At 42.5% G+C, this 19,936-nt stretch overlaps 1 protein-coding gene across 5 annotated transcripts in view; it reads left to right on the plus strand.

Moving 5' to 3' along the window:
* PXK (PX domain containing serine/threonine kinase like) overlaps nt 1-19,936 on the plus strand; it is a 282,257-nt gene that overhangs the window by 80,320 nt on the left and 182,001 nt on the right. For all 5 annotated transcript variants that reach the window (XR_013601125.1, XM_078661499.1, XM_078661497.1 and 2 more), the window contains exons 2-3: nt 4,524-4,574; nt 7,044-7,091. Coding sequence is in view for 4 of the 5 variants with exons in the window: in XM_078661499.1 (XP_078517625.1) it covers nt 4,524-4,574; nt 7,044-7,091 (99 nt within the window). In the remaining variant the exon portion in view is untranslated. The remainder of the gene's footprint in view (nt 1-4,523; nt 4,575-7,043; nt 7,092-19,936) is intronic.

Raw genomic sequence — 19,936 nt, forward strand, 5'->3', positions numbered from 1 at the left:
CAAAGCTTCACTTCAAAGGTGTGGGAGGAGTGCGGCTGAGGGAACAGACGGCGATTTGGTAGCTTCACTTCAAAGGTGTGGGAGGAGTGCGGCTGAGGGAACAGACGGCGATTTGGTGATGTGCACGCGCATTTTAGGTCAATGCGCAAGCGCATTGACCTAAAAGCCACGGGCACAGCACCAAATCGCCGCAGTTAGGTAAACTTTGTTTAAAGCCCTATAGTCTCGCTTCTCTCAATGCGCATGCGCATTGACAGGCGAGACCTAAAAACCAGGGCCACCCCCTTCCTGATCCAACATTGTATTCAAAATCTGCCCCCAATGAGAGTTGTCTGGACTACTTAAAAGTGTGCGGATGTTTTTTAGCTGGAAAGTAAAAGCATACCACGCAATGTCCGGGAGTGCCAACCCCCCCTTTATCAGTCTTCTTTTCAGTTTTTTCCAGGACATCCGGGCGTTCTTATTTGCCCAGATAAAACTACCTATCTTCCCCTGGATCTTCCTTAAGATTTTATCCTGGAATGTTAAGGGGAACGCGTTAAATAGATAGGTTATTTTGGGCAAAATGACCATTTTGACCAAATTAACGCGGCCATATATTGTTAATGGAAGGTTTTGCCATCTCGAAAATAGATGGTCAATATCTTTAGTCACCTTTTTCAGATTTATTTTGACTATATTATTAAGATCAGATGTAATTAATATGCCTAAATACCTGAACTGGCTGCTTGTTGCTTCCTCCCACTGGTCTACACCCCAGCACATTATTTCTGTTTTTGTATTGTTGATTAAATAACCGGAGTATCGACCATAGTCTGCCATTATCTCCTCGACTCTGGGGAAAAACCTCTACTGGGTTGCTCGTATAAACCAGTAGATCGTCTGCATATAATGCCAGCTGGCAGCAGTATTCCTTTATTCTAAAAGGAGTAATTTGGTCGTCTAGCCTCAATGCTTGTGCCAAAGGTTCGATATAGAGGTCGAACAAGAGGGGTGAGATGGGGCACCCCTGCCTTGTACCCCTCCTGACATCAAAACGTGGTGATAAAGAGCCATTTAGTAAAATTGCCGCCGAAGCACCCTCATAGCATCCTCTTATAGTTTGAATAAAGGTCTCTCCGAACCCCATGATGGTAAGAACATCCCAGAGGAAACCCCAGTTGACACGGTCGAAAGCCTTTGCCGCATCATAAGCTGCCACCGCTAAACGCTCCGACCTCGCCACAGCAAGATCAATATTACCGATTAACTGTAAGGTCAACTCGTGGATGTATCTCCCCGGAATGAAACCCTTCTGGTCCGGATTGATCAAACACGGGACCAGTTTGGCCAATCTCCCTGCCAAAACACTAGTAAAGATCTTATAATCTGCGTTCAGCAGGGAGATTGGTCTATAAGAGTCAGCCCTAAGGGGATCCTTCCCTGGTTTTAAAATTAAGACAATGGTAGACTCTTTCCAAGATGGCGGAATTCTACCCTGAGGGCTATATATGTAATTGAATAGTTCACAAAGTTTTGGTACCAACATATCCTGAAGCGTTTTATAAACTTCGCCGGGAAGTGCGTCGGGCCCTGCTGCCTTATTATTTTTACTTTTTGTTATACATAGTTTTATTTCTTCTTCGGTAAAGCGGCTATTAAGCATATTGCGGCCATCCTCTGTTAAGCCCGATAGAGCCTTGCTTTCCAACCACTGTCGGGTCGTGGAGGAATCTGGGGAGGCCTCTTCTTGGTATAAATTCGAAAAGAGGGAAAAAAAACATTTTTCCATATCTTCCTGATTATAAGATATAGTTGCCTGGCCGTCGATTATAAGCTTATTGACATTGTTTCTCACCCGGTCTGCTCTTATCTTCCCCGCCAATACTGCACCAGCCCTCTCTCCAAACTCATAATTTTCCATCGAATATGCAGCCCACTGAGCCTTAACTTTTTGGTCTAATAAACCTCGATATTCTAGGCGTAGGCATTCTATTTCAGCCAAGACTTGTGCCAAGGCATCATCTTGGACATCTAGTCTCTGCACCTCCAAAGATGAGATTTTCTCTTCTATTGTCCTAAATTTGGTCGCCTCTTTTTTATTACTAAGGCTAGTTAGACTGAGAAACTGACCTCGAATATAAGCCTTATAGGCGTCCCAAACAAATGCAAACGGGGCAGACCCTGTGTTATCCAAAAAATAATTATTAGAGGAGACGCCAATCGCTGTGACTATATCCTGATCATTCAGAGCTGTCCTTTTTAGGGTCCATCTGCGGCTAGTTGGAATCCTTGCTTTCCCCGTATTAATTGAAAAGAAAATAGGGGCATGATCGGATAGAATACTGGGTAAGATTTTAATGTCTTGCAGGGCCTCTAGACAAACTCTGTCCATCAAAATGTAGTCCAGTCTTGATGCGTGCCCATGCACCGCCAGGAAAAGGGAAAAGCAAGAAAAAGACAAAAGGCGGGCCACCAGCAGCAGTGAGAGTAACTCCATCATTAAAATCTTATTATAAGGTTCTCTCTACTACTACATCAAACGGGACAAAAGGGATGGCAGCGGCAAAGGCAACAATGAGTGCAGCAAATGAAGATGCAGAAGTAAACAGGGAAGAGGCTCCCTCAGAACAAATTACTCTAAACCAAGGTTAAGTTCTTATGAGAATTACATTGTGGTCCCAACAGGGTGGATCTTGGTAAACATTCACTGTACTAACCATGAAAATAAAACTTGATAGCTAAACATCATGTTGTACACAAGAGAATGAGGTCATGTTTCAAAACGTGTACAAAATATCCACTGTACACTGAATGAAAGGCGAAGAAGGACAAAGATCACTGCGTGCTTGGGAAAGATGGCAACAAACAGGAGAAGCCATTTTGAAATCGAGGCCTACTTTATCAACACCGCTTCTCAGCAGACTATCTTGAATTCATTGTGCGTTAATTACATTGTGTTAATACAATTATGTTTCCTTTAAAACCGTTATACCAACTTCGGGCACTTGAGGGAACTACTTATATATAGTGTGTGGACATGCGCCTTGTAAACGTGCTGAGGGTCTTCCCTCACTGTGAAGTTAGCCAGTGGCTTAAGTGCGATGACCCACTGCCCCATGCTGTAAAGAGTAGTAGGCGGACGAAAAACTGTAATGGACCAATAAATGAAAACAATTCGTTGAAAACCCCTGTGAGCTACAAGTTAATACCCATGGCATGTACTTCTTTAAACTTTGTGAAAACCAATAAATAACTGTGATACAAAATAAAAGCCCTTCTAGTATTATACTTAGAATCTTATATATAGAATCTTCTCGCTCTATACATTTCTATTGCTTCTCCCTTTCTACATCACCATTGCCCTCTTTTGTCCTTCATGCGCTGTACATCACAAGTGCACCTCCTCCTATATGCAGTTCTTCTCTTTGAATACATCATTGGGGCTTCTTTTTCAAAGTATTTCAAACCGGTCTTCTCATTCCATTTCTGTCTATTTCACGTGATGCTGTTTTTCTATTCGTATCGTAAACATCTGCTTCTCTGTAGATCTCACGAATGTACTTTTGCTGGCCCTTTCTCTTCCTCAGGGAATCGCTTTTTAGTTTTGTCACATATGGGTGCCATCCATGCCCCTGTTCTTTATTACATCTTCTATCCAGATAATGCTTCTATGCAGTCAGGTCTCATCCAATCAAAGAGCTGGAAACGGATTTCTAAAACCAGATTATAACTGGTTTTGTTCCTGGCAGAGCTTTTCATTTCAAATTACGGCCTTTATCTGTCCCTCTGGACCGTTCAGTGTTAAACTATTATCGACCGTAAGAGCCAGTGCTGTGTGTGACCTTTCACCTGGAAGGGCTTAGGTTGTACATTAAGACCTCCATATTGCCGTCCATTTTGACTGAATAGAAATCTTATTTTGTTTGGGGTAATTCAACAGAATTTATGCTTGTTTGTTTGTTTATTTATTTTTTCTTCGATATTATGGGCATCTCTGCTTTACTGGGATTTAGGAAGAAGTGAATCTAGAATTTGCATATCGTTTCCTGTGTGTTGCTTGAAAAGTGTACCTACAACGGCACACGCTGGCAGAGACAGGCGTGTGACGCATGGCGGCAGCTCAAGGGTGATGCTCGAGTTACACATAGGCTATCTGCTTGCGATAGGTACAGAAGCTGTGTTGCCCGGGGACTGCAGCGAATTATGAAAATTCAGTATTTAAAGCAAGCACAGACTCGCCACATAAAGCGCGCTAAAGCTTACTTGTTTATTTGAGTTAAAGAATGAAAATCGTATTCACTAATATTTTCAAAACCCACTAAAAATATATCGAAAATTGTATTTCAGCAGTCGGGCGCAGATTTGTGACAAGTAAGACATTTCAGACCGTGAACACGTGTGAAAGGGAACAAGTCTCGAGTTTTAAATTTGTATTTCAGATGAACTTGTTTGCATAAGTATTCTGCAGGCGTGAAGTCTGCTCTTGACTGTGAGTCGTGAACGGTTCGAGCTCCTCATGTTTACACTGTTATTTTTTTCAGGAGTACATCATCCGTGTTCAGAGAGGGATCTCCGTGGAGAACAGCTGGCAGGTGAGTTTGTGCACGTGTGCACTGCATTTCACCCCTCCTCAAGCCTTTGAAGATTGCATTGTGGGGGGCTTCCACATGTGGATTGCAGCTGGCATAGGGGAATAATAAGGAATTTGTAACTGCGGGAATTGGAATTGTATGCCGATGGGTTGCCAGGCGTGAGCATTTTAGTAAACTATTTAAGGGAAATTGGAAATTGAATATTTTAGAGCACAAGCACTGGAAATAAGAAAGTATTTAAAGATTATTTTCCAGAGGTACAGCATGGGTTTTTAAACAAGAGTTTTTAATTCCGCATGATCTTTTGTTATCAGTCCATAGACTGAGCCCTGCCTCTTCCCAGAGAAGTCTTTGTTTTTCTTTCTCTCCACTCTCTCACCTCATGCTACTGGTTGTTTGTTGTATCACTCCACCTTCATTGGAGTGCTTGTATTGCATTGCACAAGGGACTATTTCTCATCTTTAAAGTACACTATATTTATCAAATATTATATTCTTTATTTCCTATATGCATGCTTTTTATGGCAAAGGTGTTTAGTCAGGGCTCAAAGCAGGACGAACCTATTGTCTTTGCCAATCTTTGTTCATAAATACAGTGGTAAGTGGCTAAAGTGTAAGGATAGTGAGCAAGTAATATTTTCAGAACTAGATATGATTTTAAAGAAACTTCTGGAGGATTCTGGTCCGAGGGAATCTGCAGATCTCTGACATGGAATTTAGGGAGAAATTAATGGCAACTTAGGTATTTTACAGTACACTGCAAAAGTAACATTACCCAAGACTGGTCTGGATTTTACAGTATTTATGTGGTATAGAGCCAGATATTTGAATGTGTCTCTCTGTTTTGAAGGCTACATTTAAAATAGCTTTAGACCATCTACATTTTTTCATCCGAACATTCATTGAATAATTCTCCATAATGCTTACGTTAAAAAAAAAAAAAAAAGTTCCTGTCGGTAAAACTCTGTATGGTATTATGTACTCATGCCTCTAATGGGAAATCGATATTTTTTTAGAGTAGTCTAGCTTGCCCTTGCAGTAATCAATCCATCGTTTGCTAAACTAATGTTCCTCAGTTGTGTGTGGGATCATGCTTTGCTCTCCCTGTAAGTGACCCTCTGATGCTTCTGTCGGTGCCCCTCGGTTATGATCTACATCAATGGCGTAAAAAAACTGGAGGGGGGCCTCTCAAAGAACATGGAGAGGGGCCTCCACGCTCTGGCTCCAGTGATTAGCTCTCAGACCAAGGGCCCTTTGCCTGTGCACAGTGCCAGACGGCCCCCCCTGGAGCTCAGTGGACCCCCCACCCCACAGGGGCTGCGGGGGCTATTGTTACACCACTGATCTACATCAGAGTAACACCTTTACTGCACCTTGCATCATACTGGCAACTGTTGATTCACAAAGGGCCTGGCGTATCAGGAACTCCATTTTGGATTACCAAACTAACTTGCCTAGAAACAAGTAACGTACGGTGACCAGTACCATCTTCTGAGCTCCAACACCCTTTTTATTGACACTCCAGCTCCTAAGAAAACAAAGAGACTAAAGCAATCCCTCTCTGGAAGTCCATAGGGCGTGACCCATTATCCAACCTGCCATCAACACAGAGTTGTTTCAGTGTTACCTGCCACCTATAAATGACACAATTTGTGGTATGGTAAGTACATAAGCCAAACAACTGCCAGTGATCACTTTTGTTACAATTCTGTGAGGATCCCCCAAGCCAAGCCTGGTCTAACTCGAGTCCTTGAACTTCTACTGTGACATTTCAGGGTCTGCGCCCTCGTACCCAGAACACTCTTCTCAACGGATATGTGTCCAGTAGACGCAAAGCCCTTCTAGGAAAACCCTTAAGACTCCCCTCTTAAAAGAATAGCACTTCTCATGCCTCTCTCACATCTTTGTATCTAGACTCCCCACCAACTCCTCTCATCCATGCCGGTCATTGCGACCAGCCGCCATACGACACTACCTGTCAAAGGTTTTATATATAGTGGTAGTGCATTAACAGGACAAGGAATCTGCCCGATTCCTTTATTCACTAGTGATTCATGTGTTATTTTTTTGTTTTAGGAGAAAAAACCTCTTGTAAAGTGTATAAGCTGCTGCTGCAAACAAGAAATTCTGCCCTTGTGTGTGAAATGGTTCCCATGGCATCGGGGCTGCTTTTGTTGCTTTTAGTGGCTGTTTGGCATTGCCCATCTGGTGGATTGTTCACATTTTGCCCTCTTTACATATCTAATAAAGATCTTGCAATCATGCACTTTTGTGAATGGCCGAGTGCAAGACCTACCCCTTGTCTGGTTGTGGAAAGGGCTTTCACCCTGTAACACATTAATATTAATACACCAGTATTATGTGCCCCCCCCCCACAGGGTCACAGCACTAGAGACATAATTGGCCTAACCATGATCATTCCATTGTGACATTCATCTGATTATTGCTGTTTTGGGCTCTCTTTTTCAGATTGTGAGACGGTACAGTGACTTCGATATGCTAAACACCAGTCTTCAGGTAAGACCTGTTTTTTTGTTGTTTGTTTGTTCAACATTGACCTGTGATCCTGCTGTAAGTGATTTTCTGGAGTCCGTATTTGAGGTGACCACAGTTGAGTTTGGCTCCGCAGAATCTAAAGTGCCTTTTGAAGCAGTAACTTAGCCCATGCAGCGTATATCATATTCACTGTCCATATTAAGAGTACGATTTTGAAATTGTTTTTATAAGAACTTTCCAGGTGGTTTGCAAACGTATTATCTGGAAAGTCTAGTATTTCATGCCATACTGTGTAGATATCTGATTTGAACCCTCTCCAAGTCCGCTAAATTGAAGATTTTGTTTTGTTTTTTATCATATGTGATATTCATAGTAACTGATCTGTACATAATATCTTAGTAAGGTAGATTCATGTTGCACCTGTGATGAATGCTGCCAGCAAGTTAGTCTTTAGATCTTTCGGCATGTGGCCCGCTTCTTCTATTTCTGTTTGGTGCTCGGCTTCTAATTCATCTCCTCCCTCTGCTTGGAGCCAACTATCTTTGTTTCGCTGAAAGCTGAAATGCTGATCCAATGCAGTAAAGACTTGTACCTCAAAGGAAAAGGATGGCATGCTAACCTCATCCGTAAAGACAAGCGAGTGTCATAAATCCTCAGCTCATAGATGTGAGATCCTCTTCAAAACTATCTTGTGGCTCCAAGTAGGCTCTAAAAGATTTGAACCTCTGTGCCAGAAACAGAGAATTTCTTTGGCATGGAGTCTTCCACTGACACATAGCAAATTTTGATGCCAAGGCTGCCCTCAATACCTGCGGCCCTTACAAGTTTGAGGAGTTCTATTGTATGAGGAGAGCACTGCCATATAGAACATCCAGTATGGATCCAAAATATGCTGAAAATACTTGAGTAGTCCCCAATGTGAGTAAAAGCCTAAATCAAAGCACCTGCTCACAAAGAATCCTGCTAAAACCATCAATTTAGGAAACAAACATATGCATACAAATATACACTCTTACCCTATCACTCGCCACCAGTTTCCTTCAAAACTGTAGTAACCACACAAAAGCATCCGTGTGCAAGCTATAGCTTGGTATGTATTTGTGAGTCTGGGTATGTGTGTGATATAGGTCAGTCCGTGCCAGATGTGCACGGGGATGCTTCTCCTGCGCTCACTCGCAAATGATGCCCTCTGCATAAAACAAATGTACTGTAGTATTCTATACTCTGTATATTTCTTCTATTTCTATTTCTATTCTCTTCATCCCTTCTATTCTATCCTACTATTCTAGAATTCACTCGGAATTCATTCTTCCTCTGGTTTCCTACTGAGCTAATCTGCCCTTGTGGGTCCTTTGTTTACTTAATCTAGACTTTAGACTTCAAAATACAGTATTTAATTATAAGTTTTCCTGTCTCCGGATCATTCCTTCGATGGTACATGTACGTACACCTAAATTAGCACATTGAGGAATTGTAAAACAACTGAAAATAAGACCTGCACATGCAAATTTATGGAAACCACCATACATATCCTTACACGTGTCGATGCACCAATTATTAAATCAAGAGGGTCGTTAAGCAGGAATGGGGATCCGAGTATCTCATATATTTAGTCCCCGGCTATCAATAAAACTGCACATGACAACATTCTAAAGTTATCAACCTCCTGGGTTTATTCAAAATATAGCTCACTACAGAAAATAAAAGTAGTTAATAAATCAACCAAATTAACAACAGACTGACTAAAGGTCCGTCTTCCAAAGAAAAGATCAAAGAGCTCTCAAGACTAAGCAATACATCTCAAAGCAAAACTACAGGCAAAAAATCTGCTAGTAAGAGGTTAGGCGCATTCCCAAATTCCATTGTTTTAAATAATGTCTTGGGCACAGGAGGCGCGTGCATTTCATGATAAGGTATTATGTGGGAGGGTTGGAACAGAAATGTTCAGTGATTTAAACCAATTAGTCTAATAGTTGGTACCACACCTCTAGAAACGCTTAATTCCTTAAGCATCTTATTGGTTGAAGCTGCACATAATGAATTAAGGAGATAAACTCATGATTATGAAATACAGGGACATAATGGTGTGTTTACCAGCAGAGCTCGCTTGGCTGAACGGCCTTGGCATTCTTACAGTAAGACATTCGCCTCCCTTACCTCCAGAACAGATTAGATTTACAGGCAGAGAGCATGACTAACACAGTATTTTTGTTGAATTTCTGAAAAGAGAGAAAGACATGTGCATGTACACCTAAAGTAAAAGCTGGCTTTTCTGCAGCATGTCATGCATGATTGTCAATGCAGACAGCTGCTTCCTAGTTATGCTAACTAGAGCAGGCCACAATTATTCATTATTTTCCAACAAATTACAATTTTCAAACACATGCACAGATCTCCTTCTCCCCCACTCTGTCATGGTAATCACAATTGGATGATTCTGGAACATAAAAAGCATGCACATGCACAGAGATCACCTATAGGCATACACTTAAATACAATTACAGATTGCCTCAAATGGCAAGTGGTGTTAAACACATACAGAAATACATGCACCTACAGATCAGCCATACCCAAAGATCCAGAAACACGACAATTTGTAGGTATATCCACAGAGCTTCTCTCAGCCACACGACATTAAAAATCAAAACAAATCTTCAGATATTCATAGACAGTCAGAGTCAAATCCACATGTCACAAAACATCATATCCATAGGCTAGGTAAAGGTAGATTAACATGCGTGTGTGTTCGTGTGTGTGTGTGTGTTTTTGTGTGTGTGTTGGTGTTCAACCTCAGGGCTTTGTATGAACTGCTGGCAACTCTTTTGAGAAAGAATGGCATACAGAAAACCTTTTGGCATTTAGAAATAAAAAAGTTGTGCCGTTTGCTTGTCGTTTGTGGGTTCATTTTCTCTCCCGAACGAAGAGTATATCAAACCGGTTATTGGAACATTCACTAGAGTTTTCAAAAACAAGGATATTCTACCACTTGTAGCTCTCATAAAATTTCATTGAGAGGTCAAGCAGAGAGCATGAAAGAGCTTCTGGAAGGCAGGGAATGTGGCAAAGGGATTGTGGTGATGGGGTGGCAGCGCTGACAAATTCATATTCTAGGAGCATTACTTCACTATTTCTAATTCTGGTCCATTACATCCCCGAGCACCCCTATTCATCTTTGTCTTAGCTCTTTCCTATAAATCATGTGAGGGCAATAATTAAAGTAGGTAATCTCTGTGCTTACCTGTGCTACATCATCTCTGTGCTTACCAGTGCTACATCATCTCTGTGCTTACCTGTGCTACATCATCTCTGTGCTTACCAGTGCTACATCATCTCTGTGCTTACCAGTGCTACATCATCTCTGTGCTTACCTGTGTTACATCATCTCTTTGCTTAGCAGTGCTTCATATTTTCTGTGCTTACCAGTGCTACATCATCTATGTGGTTACCTGTGCTACATCATATCTGTGCTTACCAGTGCTACATCATCTCTGTGCTTACCTGTGTTACATCATCTCTTTGCTTAGCAGTGCTTCATATTTTCTGTGCTTACCAGTGCTACATATTTTCTGTGCTTACCAGTGCTACATCATCTCTGTGCTTACCAGTGCTACATCATCTCTGTGCTTACCTCTGCTACATCATATCTGTGCTTACCAGTGCTACATATTTTCTGTGCTTACCAGTGCTACATCATCTCTGTGCTTACCAGTGCTACATCATCTCTGTGCTTACCAGTGCTACATCATCTCTGTGCTTACCTCTGCTACATCATATCTGTGCTTAGCAGTGCTACATATTTTCTGTGCTTACCAGTGCTACATCATCTATGTGGTTACCAGTACTTCATTATATGTGTTTACCAGTGCTACATAAGCTCTGTGGGTACCATTATTTATTTTCCCCATTAGATGCATTGTGTGAACTGTTAAAAACTGTAAAGAAGAGTGATAACAAGTAATCCTGTCTCCGGGGTGGCACTTAAAAAGAAATGTACTTATAGCTGCAAAAACAACACTGGTTCAGAGTCAAGCAGTGTATCGCTGTAAAGGAACACATCACGTTTAGGGTAACATTTCTTGTTCAAATGTATCCCCAGAAGTCATTTTGCTTAAGACACTTAGATATCTCATACACGTTTAACTATTCTGCAAAGGAATCGTGGGATTGCCTGTTGGACTCTTGTTTCTGTGTCTGGTAAAGAGAATCAAAAGGGCACCAAAGAATTAAATAAGAACCCTCCTTTTCCCTGGACAGTTAGAAGGAGGAATGTGTGCCATGCACGTAAGGATTTTTCACTAAGGGCTAAATAAGATTTGAATAGATTTGTGATTCATCCACAGGGGCCTTGTAACTCATTGGACTAAAGCTTCTACACTGGGGTCTGTGTTGACTGGTTCACTCTACCTTTTGACCTTCCAAGGTCAATGCAATGATTGCCAATAAGTTGGATACCAATAAACATCTGTTATTTTGTGTCAAGACGTCCGAACATGCACCTCACAAAGCCAGAAAGGAGATAATAAAAATAAGATTTCTCTGCGGAGTCCAGTCATGAACCTCTTTGGAATTTAGGCCTGGGCGTAGTTTGTGGAGTTTTGCTACGCTGAACTTTGCGAAGTGCCGAATAAACTCTGCCGCACTCTGCGCGCGGCAGAGTGCAGTAAGTTGTGCTGATTTTATTTAGTGGCAGGAGTTTTTCTGTGCTGTAAAATCAGAGCAAATGGCACAATGTGCAGCACAAGAGGACGCTACTGCTTTCTGCCGCTTATTTAGATGTTCTGTTCGAGCAGCAGCTTCCTTAACGCGAACGGCAGGTTTCTCAACGCGAGCGGACGTGACCTGCTGCGACCTCCCGCGTTGAGAAATCTTGCCGGGAGATGGTCTACCATTTGATAGCCTAATGTAGTCGAGCCGCACGAGAGCATGAACTCCGCTCCACAGAGTTTTTCGGAACTCCTCGCGGAGTAAGTAAAACTTGGAATTCATCGCCCACCCCTAGAATTCACCTGTAGGATCACGGGTTGGTTGAAGACCCCTCTTAGTGCGTGGGAGATTACCACGTTTGAATCCTGCTGCCCGTTACTAAAAATAAGACACCTGACCATGGGGTTGTCATACACCTTGACACTGAAGGGGTTCATGGCATTGTACAGGAACACACTGTGATATCCTGACATTGTCCTCTGCTGACAAACTTACACATTTCATTTTTTTTTAAGTTTGATTTTATTGAAGATAAAAGAAAAGGGGGGAGGGAGATAGGAAGAAACAGGAAGAAGGATATGACAATAATTTACAACTTAAGGGAAAAATTACAATAGCTAATACAATAAAATCTCATAAAAGGCAGATAAATGAGAATTAAATACCATGAGCAAAAATATTTAAGAAAAGCAAATGCACTATATGATAATAACCGGAATAAAATTTAAAGCAAAGGAAAAGGAAATTCATGGTGGTTTGCGGACTTCAACAACAGCAGGATCCAGGGAGGAGGTCATTGGGGCAATGGAGGAAAGAAATGTTACCAAAGGAAGCCAAATAAGGTCTCGTTTAATTGCCAGGGAAACGGGAGATACAAAATTGGTGTCTAGTCGGTGAAGGAAACAGACTGCCTTCCACCAAGAACGATAGGACACGTTCGCAGCTTGCTTCCAGTTAGACGTGATAATGTGAAAAGCAACAGGTATGAAGAGGTCAAGGAGTAGGTAATGGAGAGGAGATTGAGGGAGGTCAGGTGAAAGGGAGCCTAGAAAAACAAGAGCCGGGGAGAAGGGAATCTGAAAATGGAAAATCTTTTGGATTTAGACCCATACAGAATTCCAGAACTTGGATACATGTGGACAGTCAAAAAGCATGTGTTTTAGGTCTGCTGAGAGAAAAGGGCAAGACCAACAGGTAGGGGATGTCTCTGGAGAAAAACGGGACAGGGAGATTGGGGTAATCAAAACTCTGTTATAAATAAAGTATAACGTTTGGGTGGTGTTAGTAGCTCTAGAGGTTTTATGAAGTTTGTTCCAAACTTTATCCCAAAGAAGAATCGACCAGTTTCGAGAAAAATCAGACTCCCAAGCAATCTCAATTTTAGATTTCACTCGGACAACTGTGTAGCGGAAGGAATTATAAAGGGAAGAAGCTGAGGGGGTAGATTCTAGTAAGGAGGAAGTGGCTTGACTGTCTAAAGGAATATCATTGGATGTCTGCAATGATTGGAGACAAGAGGTAAGAACAGGTAAAAGCAAGTCATATTGTGAGTGGGCACTGGAGGGTAGCAGGAAAGAGGACTGGGGTTCCGAGAAGGAGAGCGGGACATTGTGAGAAAGCAATTGAGAGATCCAGCACAATCCTCGAGAGTGTCAGACCTTCCAGTAAATAGTACGATTACAAATTTTAAGTTGAGAATTAAACCAGATAGGTAGCTCATGGAAAGTAAGAAGGGAAGGATATGATGAAGATAAAAAGTGATGAAGAAGAGCACGACAATGAGATATAATAGGAGTATGAAGACGAGCGGGATAAGACGTGAAGAAAATAAGTTCACGGAAAGTGAAGGGAGAAATGAAGGAAGATTCCATAGTTAACCATAAGGGAGGATAAAATGGAGGATCTGTCGAAAGCCAATCGGGTTGTCTGTTTCAGAGAAAAAGCGCGATGATATTCTTTGAAATCAGGGAAGCGGACACCAGCCTGAGCTTTATCTTTTCGAAGTGTAGCAATGGCTATCCTAGGACGCTTGCCGTGCCAAAGGAATTTTAAAAGCAAAGAGTCAATTTTTTAAAAACAAGACGCCGGAATACGCATTGGGAGCTTAGAGAGAGTATAGAGAAGGAGGGGAAAAAGCATCATCTTTATAAAATTAAGTCGACCCCACCGGGATAAAAAGAGTGGGTGCCAACGAGTAATAGCCGTTTCCACCTTCTTAGAAATAAAAGCAAAGTTCAACTTGAGAGTGTCCGACAAACGAGGTGCGAACAAAACACCTAGATATTTAATTTTGGATGACTGCCAAGAGAAACTAGATTGAACGAAATGATGTTGCTGACAAAGAGGATTCAAAGGAAGGACTTCACATTTATCGACATTTAGGCGATAACCAGAGACAGCGGAAAAAGAAGAGACTTGCTGCAGAAAGGGAGACAAAGATGAAAGAGGATCGGAGCAGTAAAAGAGGATATCATCCGCATAGACTGAAAGTTTAACTTGATTGGAACCAAAGCGAAACCCAGATATTTTATCATCTAGACAAATTTTAGTAAGAAATGGTTCTAAAGCCAAAACAAATAATAAAGGGGAAAGTGGACAACCTTGACGTACGCCGCTATGCAAGGAAAATAGTCTGAGGTCATCCCATTAACATAAATGGAAGCTTGGGGGTTAGAATAAAGTAAGGAGATAATAGAAATACATTTAGAAGGGATACCAAACCAACGAAGAGCTTGAAACATAAAATCCCATCCAATCCTGTCGAAAGCTTTTTCCGCATCTAAGGAGATAGCTGCAAAAGGGAGGTCTACTGCGAAGCACTGCTGAGAATATTAAGAAAAACTCGCGAATTGTCTGAAGAAAGACGGCACTTGACAAACCCAGATTGTTCGGGCCAATTAAATCAGGCAAGATGGGATCCATTCGCAGAGCAAGAATTTTAGCTAGTATCTTATAGTCCGTATTGACCAAAGAGATCGGGCGATAATTCTTGCAGAGAGAGTGGTCCTTATCCTCTTTGGGAATTAAGCAAATTAAGGCCTGTTGTAAGGAACCACTCAAAGATCCCGCTGTGAGAAAGGATTGGAACAAAAGTAGAAGCTTAGGGAGATGGAGGGAGGCAAAATGACTATAGAATTCAATGGTGAAGCCGTCGGGACCAGGAGCTTTCCCATGTCTGAGCTTAGATACCGCAAGAGAAATCTCGGAAAGTGATATATCAAGATCCAAAGAATCTAAATTAACATGGGATGTTGGAGGAGAGGGAAGGGATTGGAAATAGGAAATAAGCTCCGAAGGAGTGGGAACCTGTTCAGGGGTATACAGAGTATCATAAAATTTGACAAATTCTGAGAGAATGTCCCTGTCTTTAAAGCAGGATTCACCAGAGGAGGTCCGTATAGATTCAATCTTCGTACGTTCTAGTCTTATTTTTAAATAGTTAGCAAGGAGTTTACCCATCTTATTTTTGCCACCATAGTATCGGGAATTGCATTTTAATAAAAGATTAGAGGCTGCTTCAGTTGTGAATTTATTAAAGGAGATTTTCGCCTCAATAAGTTTAGTAAGAGAGGTGTCCGAATTAGAGGAGTAATAGTCGTGTTCTAGACGTTTGATCTCAGCCAGAATTTGAGCTGACTTGGTCTCCCTAAGTTTTTTCCGCCTTGCCACAAAATTGATAATAAAACCTCTAGAGGCTGCTTTGAATGAGTCCCACACCATAACAAAAGTGGAATCAGGAGTGTGATTAATAAGGAAAATTCAGTGGAAAATTCAGAGCAAAAAGTGGGATCTTGAAGCAGAGTGTTGTTGAACCTCCATCTGCCTGAGGGAGGAGAGAACGGAAGGAGATCTAAGTCCACAAAGACGGGAGCATGGTCAGAGAGTAGAATGGAACCTATTTCAGAACGAATGGCATGCTGGGATAGGGATTTGCTAAGGAAAATATGATCAATGCGAGATTGGGATTGGTGGGGAGGGGAGAAAAAAACTATACTCTTGAAGGTCTGGGTTGCAAAGTCTCCAGATGTCTACCAGAGCATTATTCTGGGAGGTTTTGACAAATTGGGAGTGCATCTTGGAGGGTATAAATCTGACTTTAGAATGACGGTCGAGAAAGGGGTCCATAATTTGATTACAGTCCCCACCGAACAAAATGTAATCCACGGAGAGGGAAGCTAGTTTATCAGAGATAGATGGCCAAAAGGATCTATCAACTCCAGTAGGGGCGTATACATTAAAAAGGACAAGGGGGATATTATCAACAAGCAAATTAACAATGACCCAACGGCCGTTATCATCACATTCATGAGAAACTGAGGCAATATTTAACTTTTTATGCAACAAAATCACAACACCATTCTTCTTATCAACAGTGGGGGAGCAGAAAACATGACCCACCCAACAACGTTTAAGCTTTAAAGCCTCCGCCTCCGAAAGATGGGATTCCCGAAGGAGGGCGACATCAGTATTAAGCCTAGCTAGGTGTGATAATACCCTTTGCCTTTTAATGGGATTAATTAATCCCTTAATATTCCATGTTGTGACTCGGAATGAAACGGTACATAAAAGCAATAAACAATAACCTGCTCATGAAATGCAAAAACCTAGAAGAAATTGGTAAAATGGAGAAAAGGAGAAATGATGGAAATGCTTGAAGGATAAAAAGAGAAGACTTAGAAGAAAAGAAGAGCGAAAAGAAGGAGAGAAAAGTAAGAAGGGTAGATGATATCGCAAAGATAGTACAAAAGGAAGGGTAAGATAAGGAGATGCTGAAGGAAACGAGTAAGGAAAAACAGATGAAGTGAAGGAAAGGGAAGGAATAGAAAGACTGGGAGAAATCCAAGATTAGAAGAGAATGACAAAAGACAGAAACAAACAAGATCAAGAAGACAGTACAAGTCCAAAACTAACGACTGAAAGACATACTTACGAAACGGAAAAAACGCACAAGGAGAATGAGGGTGGTGGCGTCAGGAGAAGACGACGACCACATCAAGAGCAAGCGCCTGACCTCTAATGACATAAGTCCAAGTCCAAAGTGCGGCATACAGAAACAATAGGTTACGTCTGGTCGGGAAAGAGAAGGGAACATCTGCAAAAATAGGAGAAAGAGAAGGGTAAATATTGGAGATGAATAAAAATCATGAAAAGAGGCTAAGCCTAAACAGAGGGAAAATATAGAAGGGTAAATGACAACAATAATAAGAACTACAAATAGAGAATGACATCAACACAATTGAAGAGTCCCAAGGACCATTCAAACCGGTCTGGAAACATCCATAACTTTAGGACCGTGTCGATGAAGAAAATCTTGAAGGACGGCAGGATCTTCATAGGTGGTGGTTTTGTCTTTGTACGTAACTTTGAAAAGACATGGGTGAAGAAGTCCATAACGAGCATTGAGGGCTCTGAGCTGCGGACGTAAGTCCAGGAACTTCCGTCGTCTGTCCGCAGTGGCCTTGGAAACATCTTGAGATAGATAAAGACGATGTCCTTCCCATAGAATTTGTTTCTTGAGTTTAGCGGCTGCGAGAACCTGCAGAAAATCGGTGTATTGTAGGAACAGCATGATGACTCCTCTAGGCTCAGAAGAAGTTTTAGGACAAAGACGGTGAGCTCTCTGAATGTTGATGGAGGCTAGAGCCGGGGCATCTAAGATCTTTGAGAGAAATGTTTGGAAGAAAGCCGTTGGATTAGACTCCTCCGTAAGTTCAGGAGGACCGTAGAGGCGAAGGTTGTTCCTGCGGTTTCTGTTTTCCAAATCCTCCGTCTGCTTCTTAAGTAATATAATCTCGGCCTCCATTGAAGGGATGTGAGAGCAGGAGGATTGAATAGACTCTGTTGACTGTTCCAGGACTAGGACCCGGGATTCAAGGGTCGTCCACTTGTCTTGCATGGCCTGCATATTTTTAGTGGTGGCCTCCATGAAAGGCTTGAGAGCACGCAGTTCTTCCAATATGAGATCCATAGACGAAGGAGTTGTGACGCTCTCAGGGGAAGGAGGATCTTTTTTAAGACGTTTGGAAGAAACCAGGGAGGAAGAGGTTTTGCCGCCATTTCGAGACTTAGGGATAGCGCCATGTGAGACCTCTGACTTTGACAGCGTACCCTCCTCCATATCCTGAAGTGGAGAATTGGAATCTGAATTGGCAGTGGCTTTAGTGACTCTAGAAAGCTTGAGGTTGCGAAGCTTCCCCATGTAATAACTCAGGAAATAGTTGAAACGATGGCCACTGACAATATAGGAGAAGCAGGAGGACCAGCCAAGGAGAACCGCAGTAGAAACTTGTTGGACGCACTTGTAGAGTCAGGTATAGGAGCATTAACCCCTAACGAGCAGAGGAAATTAATCCACAACAGTAATTTGCTGAGAGGTACCAACAACCGAAAATAGGCGTATGAGCAGAGCAGCAGCCAACATGTTCTAGTGGAAGAAGGTTGAAAGTAGAGTCATTGAATTAATATATAAAAAAATCTGAAAAGGTATGCTGAGAAAAGCACCAGACAGGCATAGTGGAACAGGTAATAAGTTGCAGGTCCGAGTCACACTTGAGAAACAACAGCCCAATGTAAACAGTTACTTGTGAAAGCAGATTTAAGCCTCATATTACTGAAGAAACATCAAAACAGCCAAAGGTATGCCCAAACAGTAAATGAGCGCAGCAGTAGAAGCTGAGAGCGAGTAGATGCAGACAAAATGGGGGCTGAAGTCTTAATCAGTCCGCGGCATTAATTAGGTGCATGGAAGCCGTAAAACGGAATGAAACTAATGGTCAGCCTCACCGTGATGAAAATATGTGTGACCATGGGGTCGAAAGGTCCTTGAAAAGTTAAAATGCAGTGCAGTTACCTCACATGCCGAGGTGCGCGCTGCTCGCAAAATGGCGGCTGGGGTTGAGCCGCCCGAGCCGCTACGAGCAAATCATCCAAAACTGCACTAAAATCGGCGAAAATGAGGGCGCTGGGCTCACCTCATATTCCGGTTGAAAGTAGTGTTCTTAGAATGTCTTTAAAGCCCCAAATGCCGCCGCAATACAACTCAGTATTTAACAACAAGGGGTGGTGATGGACAGAGTTTCTGAATTAAGCAGAATACTCTCACCCAGTCAAGAGATCAGGGCTAGATCCAACACCGTTTTTTAGCTCACTGCACCATCCCAGTTCAGAACCTGGTTATATGCAAATTAGTCTGTTCCTGTCCCAGTGCATGATGGGAACAGGGCAAACCAAACTACCAAGCCAATTCTTACACTGGGAAGGAAACATGCTTCCGGGGACCGGTTTCTGGCATTTCAGCCGTCGTCGGCCCGGCTTGCTTGAATCCTGATGGTGCAATGAGCAAGGGACTCACATCTGAGTATACCCTTCCACGCTTAGGGTGGACAAAATATTTAACAACAAGGGGTGGTGATGGACAGAGTTTCTGAATTAAGCAGAATACTCTCACCCAGTCAAGAGATCCGGGCTAGATCCAACACCGTTTTTCCCATGATGCACTGGGCCAGGGACAGACTAATTTGCATATAGCCAGGTTCTGAGCTGGGATGGGGCAGTGAGCTAAATAACGGTGATGGATCAAGCCCTGATCTTTGGACTGGGTAAGAGTGGTCTGCTTAATTCGGACACTCTGTTCATCACCACCCCCTTTTCTGAATCGTTTTTGGCCACTATAGGTGTGGCAGGGTATACTCAGACATGAGTCCCTTGCTCACTGCTCCATCCGGATTCAAGCAAGCCGGGCCGACGACGGCTGAAATGCCAGAAACCGGTCCCCGGAAGCTTGTCTCCTTTCTGGTGAAGAATTGGCTTGGTAGTTTGGTCTGCCCTGTTCCCATGATGCACTGGGCCAGGGACAGACAAATTTGCATATAGCCAGGTTCTGAGCTGGGATGGGGCAGTGAGCTAAATAACGGTGATGGATCAAGCCCTGATCTTTGGACTGGGTAAGAGTGGCCTGCTTAATTCGGACACTCTGTTCATCACCACCCCCTTTTCTGAATCGCAATACAACTCAGAGCGGAGGTCGGCGTTGGAGCTCCGAAATTACGCCGCCATTCCCGATGACGCGCAAGCCATGCCCCCCACACATTTCATTTCTAAACCAAACCAGTAGTTGTCGGGCGCTGCAGCAGTCCAGACCTGAGAATGACCTGGAATTCCTG

This window comes from Lissotriton helveticus, chromosome 9 (assembly GCF_964261635.1).
Source record: "Lissotriton helveticus chromosome 9, aLisHel1.1, whole genome shotgun sequence".
Classification (NCBI taxonomy): domain Eukaryota; kingdom Metazoa; phylum Chordata; class Amphibia; order Caudata; family Salamandridae; genus Lissotriton; species Lissotriton helveticus.